A 27,556-nucleotide genomic window follows, 5' to 3' on the forward strand; every position below is an offset into this window, starting at 1 on the left:
GACACTTGAGCCAGACACCCTGGTTGCCTACCCAGTGTCTGTTCTCCTAACAGGGACTCGGTCTCACCTGGGGTTGTCACCGCCCAGGTAAATTGTTACCTTCCTAGACCCTTTGCTTTCACGTGAGGCAGTGTGACTCACCCCGACCAGGGAGATGTAACATGGGAGTTTGTGGTGGGGGCTCCTTCAAGCGGGACAGACGTGGCTGGATCTGCTTCTGTCCATTGCCCTCCGTCCTCCCCTGCCTTGAGTGCACACAGAAGGCCCAGGGCTCAGCAGCCAACCTGTGGGAAGAACGCCATCCAGGGAGGACTGGGAGGGAAGGGATGGAGAGGGGCCAGCATCCTGGATGGTACCCGGGCCACTGCGCCAGCCCCAACTGCCTTCCTGTGAGGGAGGAAGATAAACTCTTTCCTTTATTAAGGTTCCTGTTCATGCAGCTGGATGCAGTTTTGTTATAATACCTCAAAACCGGCTTTTCCGAAGTGTGTCATCTCTTATCTCTACCTTCTCTTACGAGTGTGTTTTTTTGCCCTGTATTACTCTTATTCCCACAACTAAAAATACAGGAGGTAAGTTTAAAAAAATTCCCAGTAAACTTGCTCCATTTTGTAGTCTGGTGGAACACAATTCAAGTGCTGCTTGGATCTATGTCTCCTGGGCTGCAGTCCAAACAAACCCCAAATAAATGCTTTTTTTTGGCCTTAAAAAAAAAAAGCCCCAGTGGCGAATGAAAGACTTTCTCTAAGAGAATGAAATAGACTTTCCCTAACTTTAAAAGGTCTTCTCCCAATTCCTTAAGCCTGCCTAGTCTGTACATAATAGTTTATGCAAAAGGTAGCAGCTTACAATCAGGTTTCTTGACTGAAGAGATGGCAGATGAGAGTAGCTTTCTTTAGCAAAATGTTTCTAACCACCCTGGCGGTACCTGCTTTGTGGTGACAGGAAAGGTCGTTCCCTCTGCAGGTTAGGCAGCCGAGTCAGGGCATTTCGGGGTGTGGAATGGAGCTTGTAAGGAGCAAAGTGCCACAGAGGTGCCTGGCGCATTCTGGAATCTGCCTAGCCTCCTCCTAAGTGGTTTTGGAAGACTGGGAATCGGGCGGTTCAAGGCTCATCTTCAACACAGAAAAGATCTGGTCCGCAGAGGGGTTTGGGCATGTGAATTGTTTGGTTGATTGGAGTTGTCAGCAGTGTGCTGGGGAATCAGCGTCTCGTTTGTTTATACCGCACTCTCTGCTGGGGAAGAACGTCTCCTGAGACGTGAGGCAATGAGGTTTGGTGAGATAACCAAGTCACCCCTGATATCTGCAGACTCAGTGATGAATGCCTTGCACTTGCTGATTGAATTCTTGCCTGAAGTTGAAGGATTGCCTGGTGTGTTTAATCCAGTCACCGTTTTTAGGCTGATTCCTCTCTGAGGTCATTTGCTCAGCTGGGGCTGAAGGCAGTGGGAGTGTGTCAGGTTGGCGAGCTCCGCTGGGGAAGAGATGCCTCACCAGCTGGCTCTGAACGTGGGGAAGATCCTCTGTCCACAGGAACAAGAGCACCAGGAACTCCCTGGACTGTGCGCGTGCGCATGTGTGCACATGTGTGTGTGTGTGCGCGCACACGTGTGTGCGCACGTGTACACGCGTGTGGGGACGACATTCACGACTGTTGGCCTGTCTGGAGTTGATACCAGAATGCAGGTGGTCCCTGTGCTCTGTACAGACTAGCAGAAATATGTATAATTCTGGCTACACAGTGGAAAGCATGAGTGAGTGGAGAATGACTGGCCTCGAGGCCTTTCCCACCAACCTAATGGCCCAGAGTTAGCAGAGGCGGTGGGAATGAAGGGCGGCTGGAGTTGGACCGCCAGCCCTGAGACACGCCCGGCTCAGCCATCACATGAGGGCCCGCGGCTAGGGTAGAGTGGCTGTGGGACACAGGCGGCACGAGGGGCCGCACTGCGGGCACCGGAGGGAACGCCCACGTCGGGGTTAAGCCCCTCTCCTCCTGTGGCGGCTTTGAGACCCTCAGAGGGAGCTTTCAGCCAGGTGGCTGCCGAGGATCCTCTGTCCAGCTGGTGTCTAGCAGGCGCATGCTTGCAACTCTCCTCCTGTTTGATTTGGCACCTTTAGGTGGTAGTTGTTCTACGGAAAAAAAAGCCCAGCTTTTCTTTGCCATTTCCGCCACTGAACTTCACTCTGCCGGCAACTGGAGCTTGGACGCGTCATGCTGCTCTGTGTCTCATCTTTAGGGCATAAGAATCCTGCCCCCAGGGTTCTGGGCGTTATTTCCGAGTCCCTGCTGTGCCCCCGGTTCTTATAGAGTCTCCTTAGGTCGGGAGCCCGCAAGCTGTTCCCTAAAGAGCCAAAGAGTAAATAGCTTAGGCCTGCGACCCACCAGCAAACTGGAGGAGGTTGTGTGGCTGCTCAGAGGACCGCCTAAAACACAAGCATTTAAAACCGTCAGAATGGTCCTTAGCTCTCTGGACCCAGTTCACCCACAGCCAGTGGGAGCCGGCACAGGGTCTGGCTTGCCTGTGCCGGCCGGGTTGGGTTCATCCCCTTCTGTGCATTTCCACTGCCTTCTTTCCCCTCTTCCTGCCACCTCTTGGAGCTTCCTAACTGGTACCTGCCTAAAAGGCTTTCCTCTTCGACCAACCCTGTTGATTGACGCCACTATTTTTATTAAAAGCTACTTTCTCTGTGTTTTACGTGTAAAGACGCCCTGTGGCATAGTGGGCTGTAAGGAAATGGGCTTTGGATTGAGGCTGATTTGGGTTTAAATTCACACCTGTTGGTCTGCACCAGGCGGCATGGTTACTGACTGCTCTGTGCCTCTGTTTTTTCCTTTCATGATAAAGGAGAATGCTTCCGGCACCCAGTGGACCACGCGGGATGCAGGTGGTGGTTGTTCTTTGATCCTGGTTCTCTTTCCCGCTTCGGCCTCTCCTCCTCAGCCTCTCTTGCAGAGGTCGCTGCGCCCCAGGCTTAGACCCCTGACCCTTGGCCTACTTGTTCCTGAGGAGACGTGTCCAGCCTGCAGATGCTGGGCTCCTGCACTTCAGCCTCTAGCCCAGACCCGTCCCCACTCAGACTTGTCTGTCTGCTGTGTATCTGATACCTCCGTTTGGGTATCTCATGGTCATCTCGAATTGAACATGTTGGGACGTTAAGTTCCCTGAAAGCTGCTCATCTGTAGTCTTTCCTGTCTCGGTAAAGGGAAGTTCCAGTGGCACTGGCCAAAAACCTTGGAGGTAACTTAACTCTTCCTTTTTTTTCACCTCTCTCATCTGAATCCAGCGGCAAGTCCCAGCAGCTCAGCTTTCCTGCTAGGACACCGAACCTGACATCCCCATCCCCTCTAGCGCCCAGTCTGGCCTGAGCCCAGATTGCTCAGGAACCTGCGCCTCCTTTTTCTGCTCTGTCTTCATTTCCCTGCAGTCTGTGCCTTAGCACAGCAGCAGAGTGACCTTTTAAAGGCCTAGCTCCGCTCACACCAGTAGTTCCCCTTTCAGGCAGAGACTAACTAAAGTCCTGCAAGGCCCTTTGTGATCGGGCCTGGCCCCCGAGGCCTCGGGGACCTCCCTTTCAGACCCCCAGCCCCTCTGCCCGGGCACACAGGAGCTTGCCGTCCTGGCCGTAGGCCAAACCTGTTCCGACCTCCGGGCCTTTGCTTATGTCATCCCTTCTGCCCTGATGCTCTTCTCTGGGATGGCATTCCCTCATCCTTTAGTTCTTTGCTCACATATCACCTTATAGAGAAAGTGGTCTTCCGTGAGCAACGTGCATAAATTCCTCACACACCCCCTTTGCTGCAGGCCCAGCGCTGGTACTCTGATATGTGTCTGTATCTGGCATGCCAGAGATGCACGTGCTTACTGATCGGCGTGTTCACCGCTAGACACCTGGCCCCCAATCATTATTTGCAGAATAGAGGAATGAACTGAACAGCTTCTATACGTATCAGAGTAGCATGTGACATTCTCCTTGAGCTGGTCCAGTCCTGCTCCAAGCTTCTGTCTCTTGCCCAGGGGTTTGGCCTCTTGATGGCACTGCCACCACTCCCCCCTGGCATCAAATGCCTTTCTCTTTCTGTTCTACTGGTCTACCCCCTCTGGATTCCTGTACCAGGGATGGTGGGTGTCACACTCATTCCGTCCAACCCACAGGAGACCCTCTGAATTGCAGGCCTTTCTTAGCACTTTTGAACATGTGTCCAAGCTAATAACCCTGTTGGTCACTGGAGGTGCCTCTCCTTACTTGGGGATTCCTGCAGCACAGAGCTCAGCGGTGCCCTCCAGGAGGAGATGCGTGTGCTTGGTGTGAGGCTGCAGGGGCTCCTCAGTGCCAAGGGCAAGGCCCCTGGGCACACCTGAGGTGCTCGATGATCACAATTACCATCACTGTTGGTTTTTCTCTTTTTGTTGGATAATGCTAGAATGGTTTAGCATTAACAACATTTGGTTCTTACTCATTTGATTGTCTGTGTCTGTCTCAAGTTTGCAGCATGTGACAATGAACTTTTTAGTTTCTGGATAAACAGCTGGATGATTAAAATGGGTAAAAGTAATATGTGCTCATGAAAAAATTGCAAGCAGAATAGAAGGTATAAAGTGAAAAGAACAATCCCATGTTCCAGAATTGAGGTAATTACTATCCTGTCTTTTATGAATCTTCCCATATTGCTGTTTCTTAACATGTGCATTTAGATGTTAGAAGCATAGATTTGTCAAAAAACCTGTTGTCATCATGGGATGAAGTCGTAGATATTGCTGATCAGCTCAAGCACCTGGAAGCCCTTAATCTCAGGTATGAACGCGCGGTTGCCTAATTGTCGGCATCTCTGTGGGAAAGAGGTGGGGAGGACGGCTTAGTTGAATTTATTTAATTTATCTAAGTTTAACTTATTCCTTAATATTCTTTGATGATTCTAGTTTTTCAAATGGTCACCTGAGATGATTCATTAATAGGTAACGTGTTTTACTTTTGATGCGGGCAGCGGGGCGGGGTGGCTTACTACACTGAGCTGGAAGGTCTTTGTGTTTCTTATAGGCCTAACTGTAGAAGATGGCCCATCTGGGGACTCAGATATTTAAGTGGGCAGAAGGAGATGTGATTAACCTTCCAGCACTTAATTGCTTTAGGAATGAGTCATTTCATTGGGGGGCTGCTTAATTCAGTTCTGATAAGGAGTTTTCACTGAGCTCTGTATTTAACTAATGTCACAATTTTCCAGGCCTTCTTGAGTATCTGATTAGTTTTAATCTCAGAACCTAACTTTCCAAGGGCTCGGCCAGGCACCCCCTTTCACACCTGAGCCAATTTTACACGTATGGGCGAGTTGTTCCTGGCTCAGGCAGGTTCAGTGGAGCAGTTGGATAGGCCTAAATTAGTTATCCTTCCAAATAGAGCACAGAGTGTACCTCGACCCATGGCGTCACCTTTTCTGGAAATAAGGGCTTTAATGGTGTCTTCATTCACAATGACTGTCAAGATGGGATACCTTCTGAGAAAAAAAAAGATATGGGGTACCTTCTGAGATTAGGATCTTGAGAGAGAACTTTAGGGCAGTAATTTATTTCATCCATCCTGTTAGCAGTCTCTGTTTAGAAGCAGAACTCTAGCCCACAACCTAGCACGTCAGTAAGACTCTTGAGAGCGGGACTGAACTTTACAGTGTCCAGAGCCGCAGCTTGTGAAGCCAGAAGCTGACCTCACAAATCAGTGCCTGAGCCTTGTGTTTCAGGAAATCTGCAGCCTCACCACGGCCTTAACCCCATAAACACATCTCTGCGTGTCAGATACCAAGTTGTAACTATTAAAAATTAGACAGTCTTGACTCACTTTGTGTTTAGTATAATCACATTTTAAGGTTGAAACAAACCAGACTCCTCATATCAAATCCCAAACTACTGCTTTCAGTGACTGTCCCAGTTGGGCCTCTTCTATCGCCATAAGCTCATCGTGTCTCTTCTTCTACACAGTGAAAACAAACTAAAATTTCCCTCCGGTTCACCATCTCCAACTGGAACATTTTCTGCACTGAAGGTTTTAGTCCTTAACCGGATAGGAATCACATGGACGGAGGTAAACATATTTCTTTGGTTTGTTACCCAGTAATAAACAGTTTTAAATTCTTGGTTTAATGGCGGATTGAAGCCCAAGGGTGGCTTCATTTTAATCATCCTATTATCTAGATAATAGGGTTCTCTCAAAGGCCTTACAGAAAGGAGTTACAGAATCCTCACAGTTAGAAGAATATGGTGTCTCAGAACCCATCCTGTTTCTCTTGGTGGCTGATTAGTCCTGGTGTCTCCTGAGCAGTGGCTCTCCTGGTGGTCTGCACCAAGTACATGCTGAGCTTTGAAAAGCCTTAGAGTTAGCTCTGGATTGAGCTTTTAGCTGCCCGAGTTCCCCCACGAGTGTTCTTAGGGCTGAGGCCAAGCCTCAGAAAGGTTCTCACACCCTTTTCTTGTTTGCAGTTCGGCTCCTAGAAGCCACTGTTCATGTACACAGCTGGGTTCGAAAGTGGATTCGTGGGTCTTGGGCCCTGCAGCCTTTGGAACTTAGATCTGGTACTACTCAGATCTGTCAGAGGTTAACTGACTTCACATACCCAGAACACTCCACTTTCAAACCAAGTGCAGATAAATACATCCCAGCAAAGCTGTTCATCTGTGCAATGCCACCTGGGCACCTCCGCAGGAGAGAAGTGGCCTTTCACTTGGGCCATCCGTGGCTACAGCCGCCCGACTTCCTTCCTAGGGCTCCTTCCTTGAGAGCTGCTCCCTCCAGAACGGGAAGGAAGGGCACGGAGAGACTCTGGAGGTGGAGATGGCGGTAAAGGTCCAGTGAGAAAATGTAGAAATAGTTGTTGATAAAGTTTGTCCTATTAGTGCATTCTTTATAAACCCAGATTGGCATTGAGAAGTAAGGAAAGGTGTTTCACATGTTTCCTTCCGTTGGTTAAACAAACTGTATCCAATAATGAGAATGTGCTAGGTCACCATCTCCAGTTCCACTTTGTACAGGTCAGGATATGCCTGAATGATGGGCTGACACCTATCCTGGTTGGTTCCAGGTGCCCGAAGTTGTGTGCTCCTGTGTCATTAAAGCACGGCCCTTTAATACCGTAATTTTATCAGCCGTCCACTGGCACTCCCGGCCTGAGATAGAGTCTGTAACAAAATGTCCAAAGGCATTTTTCTTTCCTTTTTTATTTTATCTTGTTTTATGTTTTGGCCGCCCCGCGCAGCAGGCGGGATCTTAGTTCCCCAAATAGGGATCCAGCCTGTTCCCCCGGCACTGTAAGCATGGAGTCTTAGCCACTGGACTGTCAGGGAAGTCCCCAAGGCACTTATTTCTACAACAGTAGCTAAACTGCATCCGTGTGGAGGTTCTAGTGAATAAGCACGTGGGGAGAATGACCAGCGAGGCTGCGTCACCCTGCCTTGACTTTCCCCCCAGGTGCTCCGCTGCGCCTCCATGTGTCCTGTCCTTGAGAAACTGTACCTTGAGTCCAACAGTATCATCATTTCAGAAAGGTAACCAGGGTTTTACATCAACGCGTCGGTCACCATTTAGTCTTTTTTTTTTTTATTAGTTCAAAAGCATTTTTATGTATTATAGTTTTTCCAAACTTCAAGGGTAAAGAGGTATAATTATTCTCTGACAGGTAGCTGCGCATCATTTAGTCACTCTGAATAAATAAATGATCTCAGTTATACCTAACATTAAGTTTTAGGAGGATTTGCAAATAAGAATTAGAGAAATGCTTATTATTCATTGCCTTTACAAATTAGAATGTCAACTCAAACTTCACTAAGAGTTTCTGAGGAAACCCCATCAGAGTGAAAGCCTTGAATTAAATATTTTTGAAGCCATGAATTGTATTAGTTTTACATAAATGTATTTAACTTCTGTTTCTAAGTGGGGGTTCTGTAGGAGATGCTCTAAGGATTAAATAATGGATTTTAAATTAGCCTTATCGTTTCAAGGTCAATGTACCAAAGTACAGCCCTCCACATCCCTAGGTTCTGCATCCACAGATCCAACCAACCACAGATGGAAAATATTTGGGGGAAAAAAATTCCAGAAAGTTCCTAAAAGCAAAGCTTGAATTTGCCAGGCACTGGAACTGTTTACATTGTATTAGGTGTTACAAGTACTCTACAGATGATTTAAAATATATGGAGGATGTGTGTAGGTTATATGCAAATACTGTGTCACTTTATGTAAGGGACTTGAGCATCCTCAGGTTTTGGTGTCCACGGGGGTCCTGGAACTAATCCCCCATGGATTCTGAGGGATGACTGTGTGTAAAAAGCTTGTTGTCTTAAGTAGATTAAATATGTTGTTGCCTACTCTTCCTCTTGTGTTGGTATCATTAAATTAGTATGTAAAACAAACTTAAACATGGACACATTTACAGAAAATTCTCAAAGGATTCAAATTAATGAAAATTTACTGTTCAGAATGATTTTATGTATTATACAGGCAAATGTAGTTTTAAAAAATTAAACTTTTAATTTTGAGGTAATTTTAGATTCACATGCAGTTGTACGAAATAGTACCCAGAGATCACATGTACCCATCACCCAGTTTCCCCATTGGTAGCGTCTTTCAAAGCTGTGGTCAGTATCACAACTAGGACACTGGTCCAGTCGAGAGACAGAACATTCCCATCACCACTAGTATCCTTTATGGTGCCCTTTAATACTCATATCATATACTTGCCTCCCACCCCCTGACCTCTCCTTAACACCAGATGCAGGTATTTTAAGGCTGTATCTTTGAAAACAATTAAGAAATTAAATTTATGTTGAAAAAATTTTATCTTCCATACAGGCCGACTGATGCTCTACAGACGGTCAAGTTATTAGACCTTTCTTCTAATCAATTAATTGATGAGAACCAGCTGTTTCTAATAGCATATCTGCCCAGGTAACCCGCTCCTAAAATGCCTATTACAATAGTTCTTAGTAAATTTTTAGTGAATGGATCCTATGTTATATATACTTCCTCAGTGGAAATATGATAATGATGATGGAATTCCCAAATTGAGTAATTCCCTTTGGGAATTTTTTTTTTTTTTTTTTTTTTTTTGTGGTACGCGGGCCTCTCACTGCTGTGGCCTCTCCCATTGCGGAGCACAGGCCCCAGATGCGCAGGCCCAGCGGCCATGGCTCACAGGCCCAGCTGCTCCGCGGCATGTGGGATCTTCCTGGACCGGGGCACGAACCCGTGTCCCCTGCATCGGCAGGCGGACTCTCAACCACTGTGCCACCAGGGAAGCCCCATGGGAAATTTTTATTTGAATTCATTTAGAGAATTGACTTGTGAACCACATACAGTGTAGTCTATATCTGTACTAGATCATTGAATGAATAATTTGGCCCTGGTGCTGATATCAAAAGTCTTCATTCATTGAACTTTGGGAAGTAAGACTGTGTCTCTTTGCTCTCTGACGCCCATTTAGCACCTAGCACAGCAGGAGGCCCAGGAATTGTTTAATGACTGCAGGATCATCAGAATGTAGCACAGAGAGTCTGCTTTGCATGCCCTAAATTGGACTTTAAGGTTTCTAAGCATTTCTCATGGGATCAAAACCTAGGGTGTAGGAAAAAATTTACAAATCTAGTCTGGTTGATATAGCCCATAGCATTTTATATTGTCCTATGTAATCAAATTTAACATTTTTACATTTCAGATTAGAACAACTAATCCTTTCTGACATTGGACTTTCTTCTATACATTTTCCAGACGCTGGAATTGGTATATGAGATTATTCAGTAACCCCTCCCCCGGCTCCCCAATACTTCAGCTTTGTTTCCCTTCTACTGTGTAACTTAATTCTTCTTCTAGGGTGCAAAACATCAATGTTTCCTTCCTTGCAATACCTTGTACTAAATGACAATCGCATATCACAGGTAAGAGCTTCTTCAGAATGTATGTACTTACTTACATTATCACTTATTTCCATTCTCATGATGCAGTTTGTAGGTTCCTGCTATTAAAGAATATTTTAAATTGAAAGAGAAATGCTTCCTTGGAGTGAAACTCCTCACACAAACCCAAAAATATTAAGAAATTAGATTAATTCACACTTAACCAGCCCATCTGTCAGTTTACACGGCACAGTTGTAAAATATGTGGCCTTCCTCGTGGGTGCTCACTGCATGGTGAAATTCCATGCCTCCAATGGAACTGGGGACTTTTGCTTTTCTGCTGCTAGTCTGAATAATCTGAAAAATTAGCCTGAAACATGTTTATTTTCATATGTTTTCTTTTGCTGGGTTTCAGTGGTCATTTATCAACGAGCTGGATAAGTTACAGAGTCTGCATGCGCTGTCCTGCACCAGAAACCCCCTGACTGAAAGCAGCAAAGACGCACAGACCACACGGCAGTTCATCATCGCCAGGATCGGTCAGCTGAGGACCCTGAACAGGTGTGCGGTGAGTACTGGTGTCCTGACGAGGTGTTTCTTAAACTAGAAACCAAACGGTCCAGTGTAAAGAGAAGTTACAGTGGAAGACCGTAAAGGGTATCAGATGTCGTTTCCTCCAAACGGTAAGTAGTATTTCCTCTCAACGGCAATTTTTCCCAGCTCCTCCTCGGGAGGTGGTGTTACACTCAGATGCCTGCAGGGAAAACCGCTGCTTAGCTGCCCTGGCAGGCCCAGTTTTTGTCATTTGAGGCAGGGGAGGAATACTGGGTACTCTCTCAGTAAGTCAGCTCCTCCAGGCCGAGGACCTCATGTTGTGACCCTGGGCCCCAGGCATAGTCCAGATACTCCCGTGAAGAAAAAGATAAAACTGAAATCCACTTTTCTTTTTGAAGAAACTCCTGGGTCCTGTTAATGTTAAAAAGAAAAGGTAGAAATATATTGTTTTGTCCCTTTCAGTTTAATTATTCTCTACAGGTAGGCGGTGGAGAAAGGACAGGGTGTAAGACACACTCGTTAGAAAAGTGTTTTAATAGACCTGCTTTTATTTCACATCCATATAGATTCAGCGAGAAGAAAGGCGTGGGGCTGAGCTTGATTACCGAAAAGCATTCGGAAATGAATGGAAAAAGGCTGGTGGACATCAAGATCCAGACAAAAACAGACCAAACGAGGAATTTCTTGCAGCCCATCCTAGATACCAGTCACTCTGCCTCAGTACGTACTGTGCACCAGGGCCCTCAAGGGGCTGGGGGGGGACTGTCCACCAGGACACGGTTTCCTGTGGGTGTCAGTGTTGTTGCTTTTCTCCAGTGGGGCTTTTTTATACTCATCTACATGGACAGTAGGGGCTCCAGCAGCTAGTTGGGAGCAGACAATTAAAGAGTTGTCTTTAGAGAAGATAAATCTGTAGCATCTCTTAGCAGGAGGAGGGGAAAGCAGCTCTTAAACAGAAGTTCTTCTCATCTCAGCATTTACTTAATGAACTTTCGATTCCAGGAGGTGGGTCCCACTTCCTACTTTAGGAAGGGCCAGGAAGGCCTCCAGGTTATCTCAACCCTGGCTATACCCTAGGGAAATTTTTAAATGAAGAGCATTTAACGTGGAACCTAGGCGTTGGTATTTTTTAAGCTCCCCAGGTAATTTTAATGTTCATGAGAGCTGAGTGTAGCTTTCCGGAGGGCTCACCAGTCCTGGCACTTGGTGTGCAAGGTGCTTCCTGACCTCCAGCCTGGCTCCTTGGACACTGAAGCTCTGACTTCAGGACTCTTTGTCCCTGATGTACTTTCCATTTTGATTTCATTATTATTCCAAATTTCACTCTTATGCAATTTTCTTTTTTATATATTTAATGTGAGAAGCTCGCTGCATAAACACTTCAGGCTGGAACATTATCTTTAAGGAAGAGAAGCTGTCCGTGGGAACTGCTTTCAAATGACTCTATTAGCTGGCTCGATTTCTGGCCACTTGAGGTGAATTCTAAATCACTCGGGGGCAGGGCAGGCTCTAAAGCAGCCCTGCAGGTATGGCTTACTATCTCCCCACTAAGAATGTAGAATACAAAGCAGAGCGTGGAGGGTATTTATAGACATTTTGTTCCTGGTGGTCCTGGCAGAAGTGAGAGGAGGAGAAGGGGGCTGCTTTCCTTACTCCTTACGTAGAGGCTGCATTTCCTGGCAGGGGACCTGGTTTGCAGTGGTGGTTCTGGGCGCCCAGAGCAGCACTGCACAAACTGGCTAAAACCTGGTGAAGGTGTTTGTGAATCGAGTTTCTCTCAGGTCCCAGAAAGAAAGGGAACTATGACTAAAGGTGAAACTCACGTCAGTGTTCTAAGTATTTGCAGGCACAGCCTCTTCTTGTCTCTAGGGATCAGTGATGGGATGCACAGAAGACAGGAGCGTTCCAGGCTTGGCAGTCGTTGCTGTCTGTCCCTCCCTCCAAAAAATACACTAAGCCAGTAACCAAATAAAAGGAAGCAGATCCCAGGTTCGCATCCAGCTGCTGCTGGATTCATCCTGGGAAAGGAAAAGGCTAGGTTGACACTTAACCTGTACATTTTTTTTTCCCTTACAGTGGCCTTTTATCATTCATCCTTTTTCATTTCTCCTTAAACAGAATATGGTGCACCTGAAGATGGGGAACTCAAAGTGCAACAACCATTTTTGCTCAAAAACCAGCTACTAAGTAAGAACCCCACATTCAAAGACCGCTTATTTGTATTCGAGTCCTTAGATGCTGAAATAGTGATGACCTAATAGGGATTGTTTCTTCTAAGTAAGTACCTAGAGGAGTAGTTCAATTTTTAAAGAAATGATGACTCTCAAACATATCTAAATTCTGATTTTGAACATGTTAGCAATTCCCATTCTTTAAACTCATTTAATTAACAGTGTTGCACATGTGGGAAGTATTCGAGTAGTGAACTGAAATGTGATTTGGAAATTCGTGGCTTTTCTTACACTTGAAAACCTAGATAAAACGTCAGGAAAGAAGTACTAAGGTGAAACAGGAAAGCCATAGAATGTTGGTCCAGCTCTTTTTTGTAGTTGTTAGGAATTCAGTAAAGTATTAATAGAAGGAATTTTAAACATCAATAAGCATCCTATTCCTTTAGTGGGATTTAAGCCACGTTGTATGAAGAGCTGCATCCTTTGGCCATGGCTGGTAATGTGCAAGTGATGTAAATCCTTCCTACAGCAGGGCTCAATTCGTCTCTTTCCTTTTTTCTTTCAAGCACTGAAGATAAAACATCCTCATCAACTTGATCAGAAAGTCATAGAGAAACAACTGCCAGGTAAGAATAAGTCTCTCTCTCCTCTCCTTATGCTTCTGAATCGCTGGCCCTCGACTCAAGGTGGCTGGAAGTGAAACATTTCATTCATTTCTGAAGTTGTGGGCTTTTACAGCTTATAGGTTTTCACTAGCTTTTAAGTTCTAAAATGCTAACACCATGCTAGTAACATCACTCCCCCCAAACGTTCAGGTCTCGCATAACTTGCAGCTCATCTAGAGAACAGCTTTGTTGTGGTTACCTCTTCAGCCAGAGGCAGTAGCGTGGGAGTGCTGGCCCGCTGCTGGTTAGTTCTCACACTGCTGCTCCGGGGGCTTTCCTTGGCCAGAGATGTTCTGGCACTGGGCTTGGGTGCTTTCTATTCCTTACCAGTCAGGAGCCCCTGCAGAGACAGCTCTTGGACGCTGTTTTAATGGACACACTTGAAATGGTTTTCTTTGGAAAAAAACTACTTCAGAACTTTAAACCTTGATGCTGTTGGAACTGATTTTGTTTTATTTGGAAAATAAATACTTTTATGTCAACAAATTAGATCACTGTAACTTACCTTAAACTGTCACTCAAAAGAAAAATTAGTCTGAATCTCAAGATTAAACTTGATTCACAGTTAAATATAAACAGCTTAAATTTAGCACAGTGAGGATTTGAAGAAGAAATAAAGTATCTATTACCGTAAATGACTCTAGTGAAATACCCTTCTGTTTCCCTGTCAGTGCAGTGAATTCATATTGATTTTTAAATTCATTTTTATCAAATAAAACAAGCTTATCATGGTATTGCTTATGGAAGGTTTTGGTTGTGCCCAAAGAAGTACTTTATGATCCAGAACCATCATCTAGTATCCATTTACCAGTATTGCTCCATTTTTACTTACTAGAAATCCAGTTTCTATGCCTGTGAAGTTTAATGTTGCCACTGTTACATAATGATGAATTGAAAGGAGTGGCCCCCACTTCATTATTGTTTTCAGACTTAACTTCTGTCAGTAAGGGCATGCATGGGGACAGACGAGTGGGAGAGGACCAGGACTTTTTGTTACAAGTGCTTAGCTTTGGATGTGTTTGCATATTTCCTTCTCTTACGTGAAATCAGCTTGTGGGAAGGTGCTCAAGAATGTTCTCGCTAGGGCTGTGTTCAGTTTCCTTTTCTGGGCTCCCCCTGGGAAGGCGCAGAGCCCCCGGGTCAGGGCCGTGGAGAGTGCAAACGAGCGCCGCCCCAGCTGACGGCTCCTCACCCACCTCCCACGGTGTTCACGGCCTGAGTTTTATTCATCTTCAGGTCGAACTAGCAGAGATTAGAATAATCCAGAGAAATTATATGTCATAATTATGCTTCAAGCTATTCCAAATCTGAGTCCTATATTCTCTGAACTCAGCAGTCAGCCAGCACTAACCACCCTCTGCACAAGGAAAGCCAGTCCACCTAAATCTTTTGAAAGGACAAGATTATCATATATTCACAAATAAAAGAGCAAATCGACACTGTAGTCTATTTAGTGTCTATATTCAATACATAAACAAGAAAAGGGCCAGTTTTTATTCTAAAATAAAGATAACATTTATTATCACAAGTTGCATAAAAACAGCTTTTACAAAAATTATTTTTGATAGAAAAATATTTGAATACATGTGATCGTTGTAGGAACACACTATTGCTGTACCTCCAGCTAAAGCTTCAAAGAAACTGTATTGCTCATAATCAGACACCCAGTATTTACCACACCCATCTTTGGAAAGAAGTTCATAGTATTTTCTGAACAAACCAAAGCTTTTCCTCATTAAGTTACATTCCCATGCCTGGTGGTCCCCTGTATGTGTATCGCATTACACACATAAACCACAATGATTACAGACTGGGAGCGCTGGAAGGGGGCTTGTGGATCATTAGTCTACACCTCACTTTACAGAGGAGGAAACTAAAGCCAGAGAGACTGAGACGCGTCCTCATGGCGCCCGAGCCCCATGCCAGCGTTCTCTCAGTAACTCGTAAGTAAGCAAGTAAGCACAAAGGTTTAAAAAGTTAATGATTTCACTCACGTTTATTCTTCTGTGCTGAGAATATGATTTCTGGTTTATTCGGGTTAAGGAGGAACTATTAAACACCGCTGAAATGGTATGAAAACTCATCATCAAAGGGCACTTAGGTCAATCATCGGCTCCGTTTCCCCCAGCCTCCCAAACGACCCCCTAAGTGGTGACATTGTGATCTGGTGGCCCACATGGTGGGTGAGCCGCTCCCTGATCATTACCTGGGTAAATTGATAGTATGAAATGATAGTGACAGCTGTCATTACAGTTGTGGTCTTGTCACGTGAGCTCGTTTTACAGGTAACTTGTCCTTTGAGAGAACTTGATGGTTTTTCTTTTCCTTGATAGAATCCATGACAATTCAAAAGGTGAAAGGCTTGCTGTCACGTCTTCTCAAAGTTCCTGTGTCAGAACTTCTGTTGTCCTATGAAAGTCCCAAAGTAAGTTGCCCAGCAAAACACAAAGTCAAGCTGAGTTCCCCACAGTATGACTTGCTACTAAGCTATGTCTCTACGTAACATGGTCTGACTCTAAATGGAAACCATACATCTTTGTTGGGGGGAGGTTTTGCCACATCTGTCTTAATCACCCCCACCCCTTTGTCTAATTTTAGATGCCGGGCAGAGAGATTGAACTAGAAAATGATCAACAGTCATTACAGTTTTATTCTGTGGAAAATGGAGACTCTCTACTAGTGCGATGGTAACAGCCAACTAATAAAATTCAGAGGTTAGACCGCTTATTGTGACGGGGGTTCACTGGAAATAAATGACTTGTTGGGACAATTCAGTCCAAAAAAATGAGGTTTTACAAGTTGCCCTAAGTGTAAAACAGCTGTATTTTTCACAGGGAAGAGACCGTTTCCAGCCCTAATAAAGGCTTTGCACCTAGTAACGATTTTCAGAGTTTATTTCATAGTTCCTGACTATATTTCATTATGAGAAGATTTAGATACTAAATAGAACCTCGCTAGTCTAAGAAAATCTGAACACAGTTAATGTCTTCATAAGACCAGTTTTAATGGAATCCTCTATTGACACTACTGGTTTAAAAGGTCACTAAAATGATTTGGTTGGTCATTTTGGGAAATGCCTCTTAAACTGAAGGAAGCACATCCTCTATGTAGTACAAATGCTGTGTTTCTCTTCTCAGTTGCACTGTTGTTTGAGTACTTACAAAAATTAATTACATGCTTTTTACAGTTATACCTGAGAATACATTCTTCTACAGAAGCTTACTAGTGCTGACTGAAATTCAGTTACATTAGGTAAACATTAGGCAATGAAAGGAAGAAACTCAAGATGCTTTCAATGCCAAGGATTTAGAACTGTCCTTCCCTATGGCATTAAAACCCTGAGAGGTGTTTGTTTGATTTTACTTATATTCACAAAATTTTAGCACTTTAAAAAAATAGGGGTACTGAGCTGTGATCTTCAGGACTTATGTTAAAGGGCAAAAGGAAACTTGGATGGAATTAGTCCACTTAATAAATGAACTTTAAAACCAAGGCCCAAAACTCAGCATTACATTGGTTCCTTTTCAAGTTGCCCACTTCATTCAGAGAGCCACAAAATCTGACATGATTTCCAGAAACCCCTGACTTTGGTATCAGTGACCACTGCTCATATGTGATTGATTACAGATCACACAGCATTTCTGTGAGTTCTTTTTGGCCCTTAATTATCCTGCTTACGCTATCCAGAGCTATTCTGCAATCCAGGCTGAAATTCAAACTTCCAGTTACTACTCAAGATTTCTGAACTAGGCCAAGTTTTAACCAAAAATGATAGGTAATAAATTACTAACAGAAATGATGCACTAGGACTTGGAAATATTTTTTTCTTTTATAAATAATTTGGTATTTTTCAAATCATCTTCCAATATATAAGTAAATGTTTTATTACACTATAGTATCTGTTGATTTTTAAAAAGGAAATTTTGTGCAAATGTTAAGAAATACCACATTGGTGACCCATGAAGGTGCTAGCCAAGAACTATCCTGAAAGACCATATAATCTGTGGCCAAACCTTGGGCTTTCCTCAGACTTCTGCTCAGATCACCATTCGCCCACCCTGACCTTAAACACTGCGAATTGACCTCATCATCCTCTTGCTTCACACCGACAAGGATCACCGCACAACTCCTTCAGTTTCCACAGCTGTGTTAGTTCTTGCGGAGAATACTGAGGGGAAGACAGCATTCCTGTTTCACAGGTCTTCTCACACAGCCACAGGCTGTCCTGTTGAAAAATGAAACAAAAGCTGATTTGGGAGCCCTGACACACCCTGCTGGAAGACAGACAGAAAGCGTGCATACAGGAGCTTCCAGATCCCAGTGAGGCTGAAGTTATTTCAAAGACAAGTGCATGTGTGAACCCACTCAGCTTGTGGGGTGTAGGAAAAGCACACACCGGTGACCCTGAGGCTGTGGAATAAAGAAACAGTGCAGTGTGTGCATTAAGAGTTTGCAAAGGGAGTTCTATGAAGAGAGGGTGAGGAAACCACAAATGCAGAGTTTCCTATCTGCTACTGGAGAAGAGGTGGCCAAATAGCATTACGAACAACAGCAAGTACTGAGGGAATGGTTACAATATTCGGGGGACAATACCAAGCGCTTTATAAATGTTATCCAATTTAATTCTCACAATAACCCTGTGAGGTAGGAATTATTTCCTTTTTAAAAATGAGAAACAAACTAAGAGTGAAGAAACTTGCTCAAGGTCACAGTGAAGTTCATGCTGGTAGGCTGAGAAGGAAGGATCGAAATGGAGTCTTGCCAGACTCAGAGTCCAAGTTTTCACCCACCAGCCTACTTCCCAGCTCTGTGGACTGGCTTCTGTTTCCAGCAATATAGCAGAATACAGATCCCACTCAATTTGAGAACATAAAAAGGAGGGATATAATAAAAAATGTCTTTTTAAAGGATGGCTGAACTGGTGGCAAAGGAGAGGAAACTGGAGAGTAGAAGGGCCTGGAGTCAGCGTGTGCCTTATACAGGCCACACCTGGGGACAGGAGACTGACCACTCCTTCCTACAGAGCCCTGTGCCCCTGGGAGCCGAGAGCCTCCAGGGGTATTAAAGGAAACAGAGGAGGCCTGTCTCCACCCTGGCCCTGGACGGGTGGGACGGAGAGTCTCCCCTGAGCACCTGGCACCGTAGCCCACGCTTAGGTGGGTGTAGCTGGAGTCACATTCTGCAGGGCCACCTCACTGCCAGAATCTGAAGTCAGCTGATCTTTTATGTTTTAAAGCTACCAAGAATTTCTGATCAAACGTAGAAAAACTCAATTCATTGTGAGTAGGAGAACTTCCATTCAAAACATTTCCTTTTGGTTTAGACTCAGAAAAATACTGTGTGAGATCTAGGCAGATTATTGTGAATTAGATCAAGAGCACAGTTATGATGCCAGAAGACCTTCCGTTCACTGTTCTGCCCAAGGTTTGATAGAGAAACCTCGCTGAACTCTTCAGAACCCAGAGGCCAGCCCCACTCAGGCTTGCTTACCTGATATCTTTTAGGTCCTATGGCTGCCATCCAAATGCCCATGCTTACATCTTCACCCTACACAGGCCCCATAAAGTTTAAAATGTAAAAATTTTAATGCTATTTCATCTGTAAAGACAATGCCACACCCATTCCCATACGTAATCTTTCTACTTCTTTGTTTTGTGATTATTCTAATATGCAATGCTGAGGATGGATTATAACACTGATACACGAAGTAAAAGCTACCTGCCATTAACATGAAGCACACACACCACAATGAAGTATGACTATACACACTAAGTAAGCAGCCAGTCCCTCTTCTCGTGGACCTTAAACTTCCAGCACTAATGGTATGAAAGATACACTGGATCTAAGAACCGGGCAGAGATTGATTTGCCATCTCAGAATCAGCAAAAAAACAAGCTTAGTCTTAAGCTTGCTTAGTCTTCCTTCTTATGAATATAAATCTTTACATTCCTTTAGGGACTATACCTTTAAATATAGGCTGAAAACGTAACACAAGGCTCAAAGATTTAGGAATAGAATTTAGAGCCAAGATTTGAGGGATAGGAGTGTATCCCTAACCTTTAAGGGCTGACTCCTATCTAGAATGAATAACATGCCTTTCCCCAAGATCAGTTGGCTGTGCTTTTAATGATGGAATACTGAGTGGGATAAAACTTGTTTGGTGAGTGTACTCTTAGGTCAGAAATCCTTAATTACCTGGTAGGTCTTTAATCTCCCCGAGTTGCCAGCCAGCCAGTGGACGATGTCCCTGGAGATGACATACCCTGACCCGCACGCAAAGGCGGGATAAGCGGGACTGGGGTACTCCAGCTCCTGCCACTTCCCGGTTCGGTCAACGGCCCAATTCAATCTGAAACTGACATACAACATGAGTCGGCTTCTTTGTGTTGCTCTGACACGTATCCTACCACTAGTTAAGCTTGAGTGCTTAATTATCACTACAAAGGAATAAGCTGTAGAAGCAAGGAAAGAAGAATGAGAGATTATTGTTTTCGTCTAAGGACAGGAATTATTTATCTAGTGGTGTTTTATATAAAAGACCAATATGTTAAATTCTCTCCAAGTTGTATTTATGGAGTTTCTGAATCATCTTGTGTAGATATATTAAAAATAAATAAAAGAAAAATAAATCACCAATCCCTATTGCATTCCTAAAGACACATAGAAAATGGTTTCAGAAATGTCAAAAATTTATTCTAATGTACAGCAGCTTCTAATTTGAGTAGCGCTTAATATGTAGGGCATGAGGATAAAAGCCACATCATTTTCCCTCCTTCATTACATTAGCCTGAGGTTTTCCATTTAAGAGAGTTTCTTCCCCTCTAATTGTAGATTAATAAAATATAGTGACCCAGGGGCCTAATAGGGAAATTTCCTATCTCAACCACATTTTTCTTATGATAAGTGACTTGTATATTTCATTCTAAATTAACATATGCTTAGTACATGAAATGAACGCCAATGGCCTAACAATGTTTAACTTACTTTCCCCACCAAAAATTAGGCCCATCCAGATTCTTAAGGGCGATTCTATTAAATACAGCTTCCAAGTCTATGTAACAGTCGTCATCCGTCTTTAGCAACAGATCAAAGCTGGTTGTTTCCACGGTCCTGTTGGCGAAAGGGGGGATATGAAAGTCAGGGCGTCCATACGAGGAAACAAAGCAACACCAATGTGGTGACACTGCTAACATCTTAATGAAAACTGGCCCTGTACTATCTGTATGCTCGTCCAGCTTTTATCCATCCAATATTGGGAGCATCTGCTCTAACAGAACATCACTGCTGCCAGCTACAGTCCTCACTTAATATTAACAAAGGGGTAAAACAGAGAGGTGCCACGCCAATTTTAAAAGGTATAAAGGAAGAAGAAAGAATACAATGAAAAAAGATCTGGCTTAAGTAGAATATATAATCAAACAAATGCTTCTTAGGCCTTGCCCAGGTCAGGCCGGCATACCTATTAAGCATCTGAACCTTGCCCCTTGCATTCTTAATGAGAGGGCCACGCAGATGAGGGGACAGATGCCACACCTGGCCTCTCACACAGAACACCGTCGTACAACCGAATGTGTTCCATGCTGCTATTGATAGTACACTCAGGTATTTTACGGTATTTAAAAAGCTGAGTTATAACACTGAAGTACATTTTCCCTTGGAAACGATTTCCAGTAATTCAGCTATTACAAATGACCTTCTGGAAGGCACAAGAGGGTGATTTCATTTATCTAGACATTAAAAAAATATATAATGGCAACTAGAAACAAAATTGACTCTTTGATTTCACACTGCCAATCCCTGTACCTCTTTTACCCAGAGTCTTGCGAGGGAACCAGTCAGAAGACAGAAATTTGAATTAAAGAAATCTGGAGAAAGTTTCATTAGGCCACAAAATGGTGAATTTAACAATGGGTCCACAACAAAAAGCATAACCCTACGTTTCTAAAGTTCATTTCTAGTTAATAGCATAGGCCATACATAATATTTGCTAATTAGAAATAAACTTTTGTGATAAAGGACACTGAGGCCACTGATGGATCACCTGAATAGAGATGAATGAAAAATAAAGATGTCATTTACGATGTGGAGGGTAGATGGGGGGATGGGCTACTAGGAAGTGGGTCTGGACGTACAGCCTGTCAGAAGGTCACTGCAGCGTTCCAGGTGCACATGATGGCCCAGAACAGACAGCGGCAGAGAGACTACGGAGCGAGGCCAAGATCACAGAGATACGCAAGTAGTAGAAGAGACAAAACTTAAACTGAAGGTAGTAATTAGACCAAATTGAACTTCCACAACTGGGAGTCAGCTCCCTATAGAAAGCCCTAGAACTCGGCAGTCCTGATCTCCCACTGCCTGGACCCCCATTCCCACTCCACCTCTTTACATCCTCGCTCTCGCCTTGGCCGACCCATAACAGGAACCCCATTGGTGACCTTGAGCTAAAAGAAGGTTCTTTCTCTTAGTACAGCTGTCAAACTTAATCCTGGTATTCTAGGCATACCCACATTTCCAGCTTGCATTTATATCTGCCCTCTACCCACAAGATGACTCCAGGATTACACTGACTTGCCCCAGCTATGAAACTACCACCCATAAATTAAACTGTCTACCCCTCAGGACCAGGGAACTATATCCATAAAGGATTGATGATTTCCCATTCTGCTCAGGGCAAAACAGAAGAAAAGAAGGGACAGGCTCTGGGGCTCACCGAGCAACAAGTTCCCTGATAAAGTTTCAAAAAAGAAAAAGACGTGAATATACTTTATGGGTTTGGTCTAGACAGAGAGAGAGAGAGAAGGTTTCAGTTCTACAGTCAGGGCAGACAGTATCAGGGGGCTCACAGCAAGTTATGGGACCCTAGAGTAACTTAATAATATTAACAACTACATGTATTCAATTAAGAAGAGTCACTGTTATAGTATATTATTATTGGTGGTATTATAATAAAAGGAGTTACAACCAAGATCCGAGAAATACTGGAGGGTCTGGGAAGTTAACAATATGGTAGACTATAAGGGTTGCTGAATTTCGTCTTATTAAAGCTTCTGGAATTAGGGCAGGTCGTTTTTAAATGGGTTGGAGGAGAGAACGGAAATATAATGTGGATGTTCAGCTGAATGGAATTCAGATCAGTAACCTGGGTGTAAATGGGGGATATAGGTGTGTGGGTATGAAAATGCCTGAAGATAGGCCATTTTCAGACTCACTGATTTTCACCTAATGTTGGCTCAAGACAACTATGCAAGTAGGAATGACTCAAAGTGAATCAGCTTTTGCCTTGTTTGTTTTTTATACATTAATAGTGTTCACATTATGGATCAGTTCATCGAAATAATAAAGCAGCAGCATTTTAGAAGATCAGTCCTCACAAAGAACCAGGATACAACAGATCACATCCCAGGTGCACAATGCTCTTAGGTTTGTGTGTTTTTTAAAAACTCTCAGTGATTTGATGTTGATAAATTGTTTCTACATCAAAAGAAAAATAAAACAATACCTACCCAACATTTTTATAACCTACCATTTATAGAAGTTCAGTAATTTTGCAGGAACGTTTCGATAAGTGTCAACAACATCCACAAACACAATATCATCATAGAGGCCGCTCTCCTCCTTCAGTAAGGCATCCTCCTCGTGGAGATTACTTATATGATCAAGAAGTCTTCGAGGGCGAGAATGAAGATTTTTTAAGAGAGCATCACCTTCTAAGAAGGAAAAAGAGAGCTGAAGAAAAAGGCTATTGCAAACTTAAGACCCAGAACTTGTAACATTATTGCATTAACCCTCCTCCCAAGGTAACCTAACAACACAGTTAGGAACTCTGAGGTAGGGAAATGGCAACGCCCACACATTGCTGGTGGGAGAATAAAGGGCTACACTCACTGCAGGGAACAATTCAGCAATACCTAGTTAGGCGGAAGATGTGTGCACTGTTTGACTCGCTAAGTCCACTTGTAGATATATCCCCAGAGACATTATTTTACACACTCACAAGGGTATTTATGGCAGCATTGTTTGTGACAGTGAAAAAATGGAACCAGCCTGAATACCCACCAATAGGACAATGGTTAAACTGTGGTATGTTCACATAATGGAATACAGCAGTTAAAAAAATGAACCTGCATAGCAGCACTATTTACAACAGCCAAGACGTGGAAACGACCTAAATGTCCATCAACAGATGAATGGATAAAGAAGATGTGGTGTGTGTGTGTGTGTACACACACACACACACAGGAATATTACTCAGCCATAAAAAAGAATGAAATGCCATTTGCAGCAACATGGATGGAACTAGAGATGATCATATTAAGTAAATCAGAAAGAGAAAGACAAATACCATATGATATCACTTACATGTGGAATCTAAAATATGACACAAATGAACTCATCTACAGAACGGAAACATTCACAGACACAGAACAAACAGACTTGTGGTTGCCAAGGCTGGGGGGGTGGGGAAGAGGGGATGGATTGAGAGTTTGGGATTAGCAGATGAGAACTATTATCTATAGGATGGATAAACAACAAGGTCCTACTGTAGAGCACAGGGAACTATATTCAGTATCCTGTGATGAAACATAATGGAAAGGAATGGGGAAAAGAATGTGTGTGTGTGTGTGTGTGTGTGTATATATATATATATATAACTGAATTGGTTTGCTGTACAGTAGAAACTAACAACACTGTAAATCAACTATACTTCAGTAAAATAAATTAAGAAAAAAATTAACCTGATCTTGGATGTTAAGAGGAATGGCACTAAAAAATAATGCTGAGTGAGAAAAAGTATCTTGCCAATTGATATATACAATGTGATACCACAGGTATAAATTATAAAATACTTGAATCAAAACTGTATGTCGGGCTTCCCTGGTGGTGCAGTGGTTGAGAGCCCGCCTGCCGATGCAGGGGACACGGGTTCGTGCCCCGGTCCGGGAGGATCCCACATGCTGCGGAGCGGCTGGGCCCGTGAGCCATGGCTGCTGAGCCTGCGCGTCCAGAGCCTGTGCTCCGCAACGGGAGAGGCCACAACAGTGAGAGGCCCGCGTACCACAAAAAAACAAAACAAAACAAAACAAAACTGTATGTTATTAAAAGTTGTATACACATGCATGTAGTAGAAAGTAGAAAAATAAGAATGGGAAGGGTACACATGAGTTTCAGGACAGTGGTCTCCTGTCCAAGGGGAAGGGAGAGGAACGGGGTAGGAAGTACTGGGAGGGAAGGGGCTTCAACTGTATCTGTAATGCCTTATTTCTCTGAAAACAAAGAAAGGAAGCAAATATGACAAAATGCAAACATCTGTTAATTCTGAGCAACAAGTACATGGGTGTTTCTTATAGCACTCTCTATTTTTGGTTTATTTATATTTTATAATAAAACTTATGACCAATGTGCTTAAAAGACATTTTAATTACCACCTCACAAGCTAATGGATCATTTGTCACATCTCTGCAGGGACTGTCCTCAAATAAGGCAGCAATCCTATCACTAGCGCAGGATTTTCTCAGCTGTCTCAAATTAGAAAACTTCTGAAAACTAAACAAGTGAGTGACTGAGGGGTGGGGGAGAGAAACTGAGACGTAATCCAGCCCTCCGCTCTCTGTGACTGCAAACAGCAAGATTGGGCGTGGGGGCTGAGGGCCTGTGTCTGATTTCTACCTCTGCCACTGTCGGTGAGGTACTGGATGAGTCACACGTTTCTGGGCCTTGGCATTCTCATCTGTAAAAGGAGGAGCTGGACTACGTCTGTGGTTCTCAGGATTGTTTACTGAAATACAGACTCCTAGGCCCCAAGCCTAAAGATCCAGCAGGTCTGGGGTAGAGCCCAGGAACCTGTATTTCTAACCTGTGACTTCCTGTAACTTTGATGCAGGTGGACCACAAACAACCCTTTGAAAAACACAGGCCTAAATAACCTCGGGTCCCATTCAACTCTTACACTCTACTCTAACGTCCTTTCACTTTAAAGATAAGGATAAATTACACAATTTAACACCTGAACGAAGGTGAAAGTGTTATAAAATTGCAGCAATAGGAATGGATGATAAGAGCAGAAATACAGGCTTTTTCATTAACAAATTGTACATGTTGGTTTATTCTGCATATATCTGAAAAATATGAGTATAATAAAGTAATATATCTGTGTGTGTGTTGGGGTTTTTTTTGGCTGCGTTGGGTCTTTGTTGCTGCACACAGACTTTCTCTAGTTGTGGCGAGTGGGCGCTACTCTTCATTGTGGTGCGCGGGCTTCTCATTGTGGTGGCCTCTCGTTGCAGAGCATGGGCTCTAGGGGCGTGGGCTTCAGTACCTGTGGCACGTGGGCTTAGTAGTTGTGGCTCGCGGGCTCTAGAGCGCAGGCTCAGTAGTTGTGGCGCACGGGCTTAGTTGCTCTGCAGCATGTGGGATCTTCCCGGACCAGGGCTCGAACCCATGTCCCCTGCGCTGGCAGGCAGATTCTTAACCACTGCACCACCAGGGAAGTCCCTGTGTGTTTTAAATCTGATCATCTGTCTAGGTGCCATTTACAAGAATCATGTGGTTTACAGCCTCTCAAACTTTGGAGGCATCAAACCCATCTAGGGAGCTTATTAAAGTACAGGTATCTGAGCTCCAATCCTGAAGATTTTTAACTCTGTAGGCTTGAGGTAGGGCCCAGCCAGAGATGCTACAGCCCAACAAAATTTGAGAATTTGTGTACCACATGATTCTTCTGAACAGCACGTAGATCCTCAGATTTTAAAAAATTATAGTCAGATTTTCAGATATATCCAGTACATGAGAAGAAGAGTCTATTCATTTTAATTCCTTTAGCCTAACACTTGAGTTATTTCTCTTGTTTGAAAGGAATTTTCCTCACCCAACCTTAATCCTTTAGCCTCAGTGGGAGAAAACTTAAGACAAACAGTTGTTTAGGGTACAGTAGTTGCTCCTTGTAGAACAGTTTAGTGCCAGAAGTCTCAAGGGCCCCTCAAGTTTTTAAAGACTCTTGATGGTACATACATGAGTTAACTGGCAAAAGAAAGGAAGTCGCTAGACATGAAGTCAGATGGTGTGTAACACCTGTTCCCGGCCCCCCAGTGTGAGCTGCTTAAGAAACTGGCCTGACCACCCGATCTGAGTCCTCCCCAGGGCTGAGCCATTAGCCTCTGTGAGCTAAGTCCATACCTTCCCTAGCAGAGTGGTCTCACAGTTTTATGAAAAATCTCTGGACTAAAATTAAGGATCAGTAAATTTTAAATCTCTATTTTTAATGGCAGGTTTGTGGGTAAAACCTGTGTACCTATTCCAGCCTACCCTTAGGGGTGATGTAAGAATAGAAATACTTCTATGATAATAAAGATGCTAGAAATTGAAAAAAGCCACAGCCCATTCACATCTTCAGACTACCTGTAGTGGCCTCAAACAGAGGGGTCTGCCCCATCCTCAACCCTGCACTATTAAGGGAGACCCCTGAAGACCTGCCTCTCAGAATACGGCCTCTGCTTTCCCCAAGTCACTGTGTGCCTTCAGGGAAGCTGTGTCCTAATTCTTTTATAGGAATCCATGATCTGCAGAGATTTCAGAAGCCAGATGATGCACTACTAGGCACCTTTGTTCCATAGGTGATGATCAGGACAAGTGACCAAGAGCAACCCCATCAACAACAGCTTTTCTTAGAGATCACTGACAGGATTCATTGATGTGGATATTTTCAGGAGCATCACTCAAGAAGACAAACACAGCCACTTCTTTTTGGGGTGGTGGAGAGGGCTGCAGAACTCTGAATGTATTGAAAGCCATTGAATCAAATACTTTAAAAGGGTAAAGTATATGGTATGTGAATTAGGTAGCAATAGAGCTACTATTTTTTTTTTTTTTTTTTTTTTTTTGCTTTACGCGGGCCCCTCACTGTTGTGGCCTCTCCCGTTGCGGAGCACAGGCTCCGGATGCACAGGCTCAGCGGCCATGCCTCACAGGCCCAGACGCTCCGCGGCATGTGGGATCTTCCCGGATCGGAGCACGAACCCGTGTCCCCTGCATCGGCAGGCGGACTCCCAACCACTGCGCCACCAGGGAAGCCCAGAGCTACTATTTTTAATGACCAAAAAAAAAAAAAAAAAAGATTAGCTTTGATGTCAAAAGTATGAAGATGAGGTAGGTGAGATTCAGTATGTTTTTCAACTTTTAACCAGTTGACTTACCCTGAATAGTATAAATAAAGCCACCTGCAACTCCCTCCACACCTTCCATGAATTCATGAGGCAAGGCACCCTCCCCAGCCTGAAAGAAACCAGAATAGAAGT

The 27,556-nt window shown here is 43.8% G+C and overlaps 2 protein-coding genes across 5 annotated transcripts in view; one reads left to right on the top strand and one right to left on the bottom strand.

Annotated features, from left to right (window-relative positions):
* The window catches only part of TBCE (tubulin folding cofactor E), a 114,194-nt gene extending 97,723 nt beyond the window's left edge, over positions 1–16,471 (top strand). For 2 of the 3 annotated variants that reach the window (XM_081241166.1, XM_081241165.1), the window contains 12 exons: positions 4,697–4,796; positions 5,972–6,074; positions 7,455–7,531; positions 8,835–8,930; positions 9,697–9,761; positions 9,852–9,916; positions 10,290–10,442; positions 10,996–11,149; positions 12,548–12,616; positions 13,167–13,226; positions 15,599–15,690; positions 15,864–16,471. In XM_081241166.1, coding sequence (XP_081097292.1) covers positions 4,697–4,796; positions 5,972–6,074; positions 7,455–7,531; positions 8,835–8,930; positions 9,697–9,761; positions 9,852–9,916; positions 10,290–10,442; positions 10,996–11,149; positions 12,548–12,616; positions 13,167–13,226; positions 15,599–15,690; positions 15,864–15,956 — 1,127 coding nt within the window. In that variant the 3' untranslated portion in view covers positions 15,957–16,471. The remainder of the gene's footprint in view (positions 1–4,696; positions 4,797–5,971; positions 6,075–7,454; positions 7,532–8,834; positions 8,931–9,696; positions 9,762–9,851; positions 9,917–10,289; positions 10,443–10,995; positions 11,150–12,547; positions 12,617–13,166; positions 13,227–15,598; positions 15,691–15,863) is intronic. The other variant, XM_081241164.1, reaches the window with a different exon arrangement.
* B3GALNT2 (beta-1,3-N-acetylgalactosaminyltransferase 2) overlaps positions 14,521–27,556 on the bottom strand; it is a 59,627-nt gene continuing 46,591 nt past the window's right edge. The window contains exons 7-13 of one of the 2 annotated variants that reach the window (XM_081241187.1): positions 27,455–27,533; positions 22,789–22,972; positions 20,250–20,375; positions 19,461–19,620; positions 18,756–18,812; positions 17,349–17,490; positions 14,521–15,674 (exon numbers count right to left, since the gene is read on the bottom strand). In XM_081241187.1, the coding sequence (XP_081097313.1) occupies positions 17,353–17,490; positions 18,756–18,812; positions 19,461–19,620; positions 20,250–20,375; positions 22,789–22,972; positions 27,455–27,533 (744 nt within the window). In that variant the 3' untranslated portion in view covers positions 14,521–15,674; positions 17,349–17,352. Of the gene's footprint in view, positions 15,675–17,328; positions 17,491–18,755; positions 18,813–19,460; positions 19,621–20,249; positions 20,376–22,788; positions 22,973–27,454; positions 27,534–27,556 lie in introns of both variants that reach the window. The other variant, XM_081241186.1, reaches the window with a different exon arrangement.

The sequence above is a fragment of the Mesoplodon bidens genome, assembly GCF_964165515.1.
Source record: "Mesoplodon bidens genome assembly, chromosome: 1".
Taxonomy (NCBI): Eukaryota; Metazoa; Chordata; class Mammalia; order Artiodactyla; family Ziphiidae; genus Mesoplodon; species Mesoplodon bidens.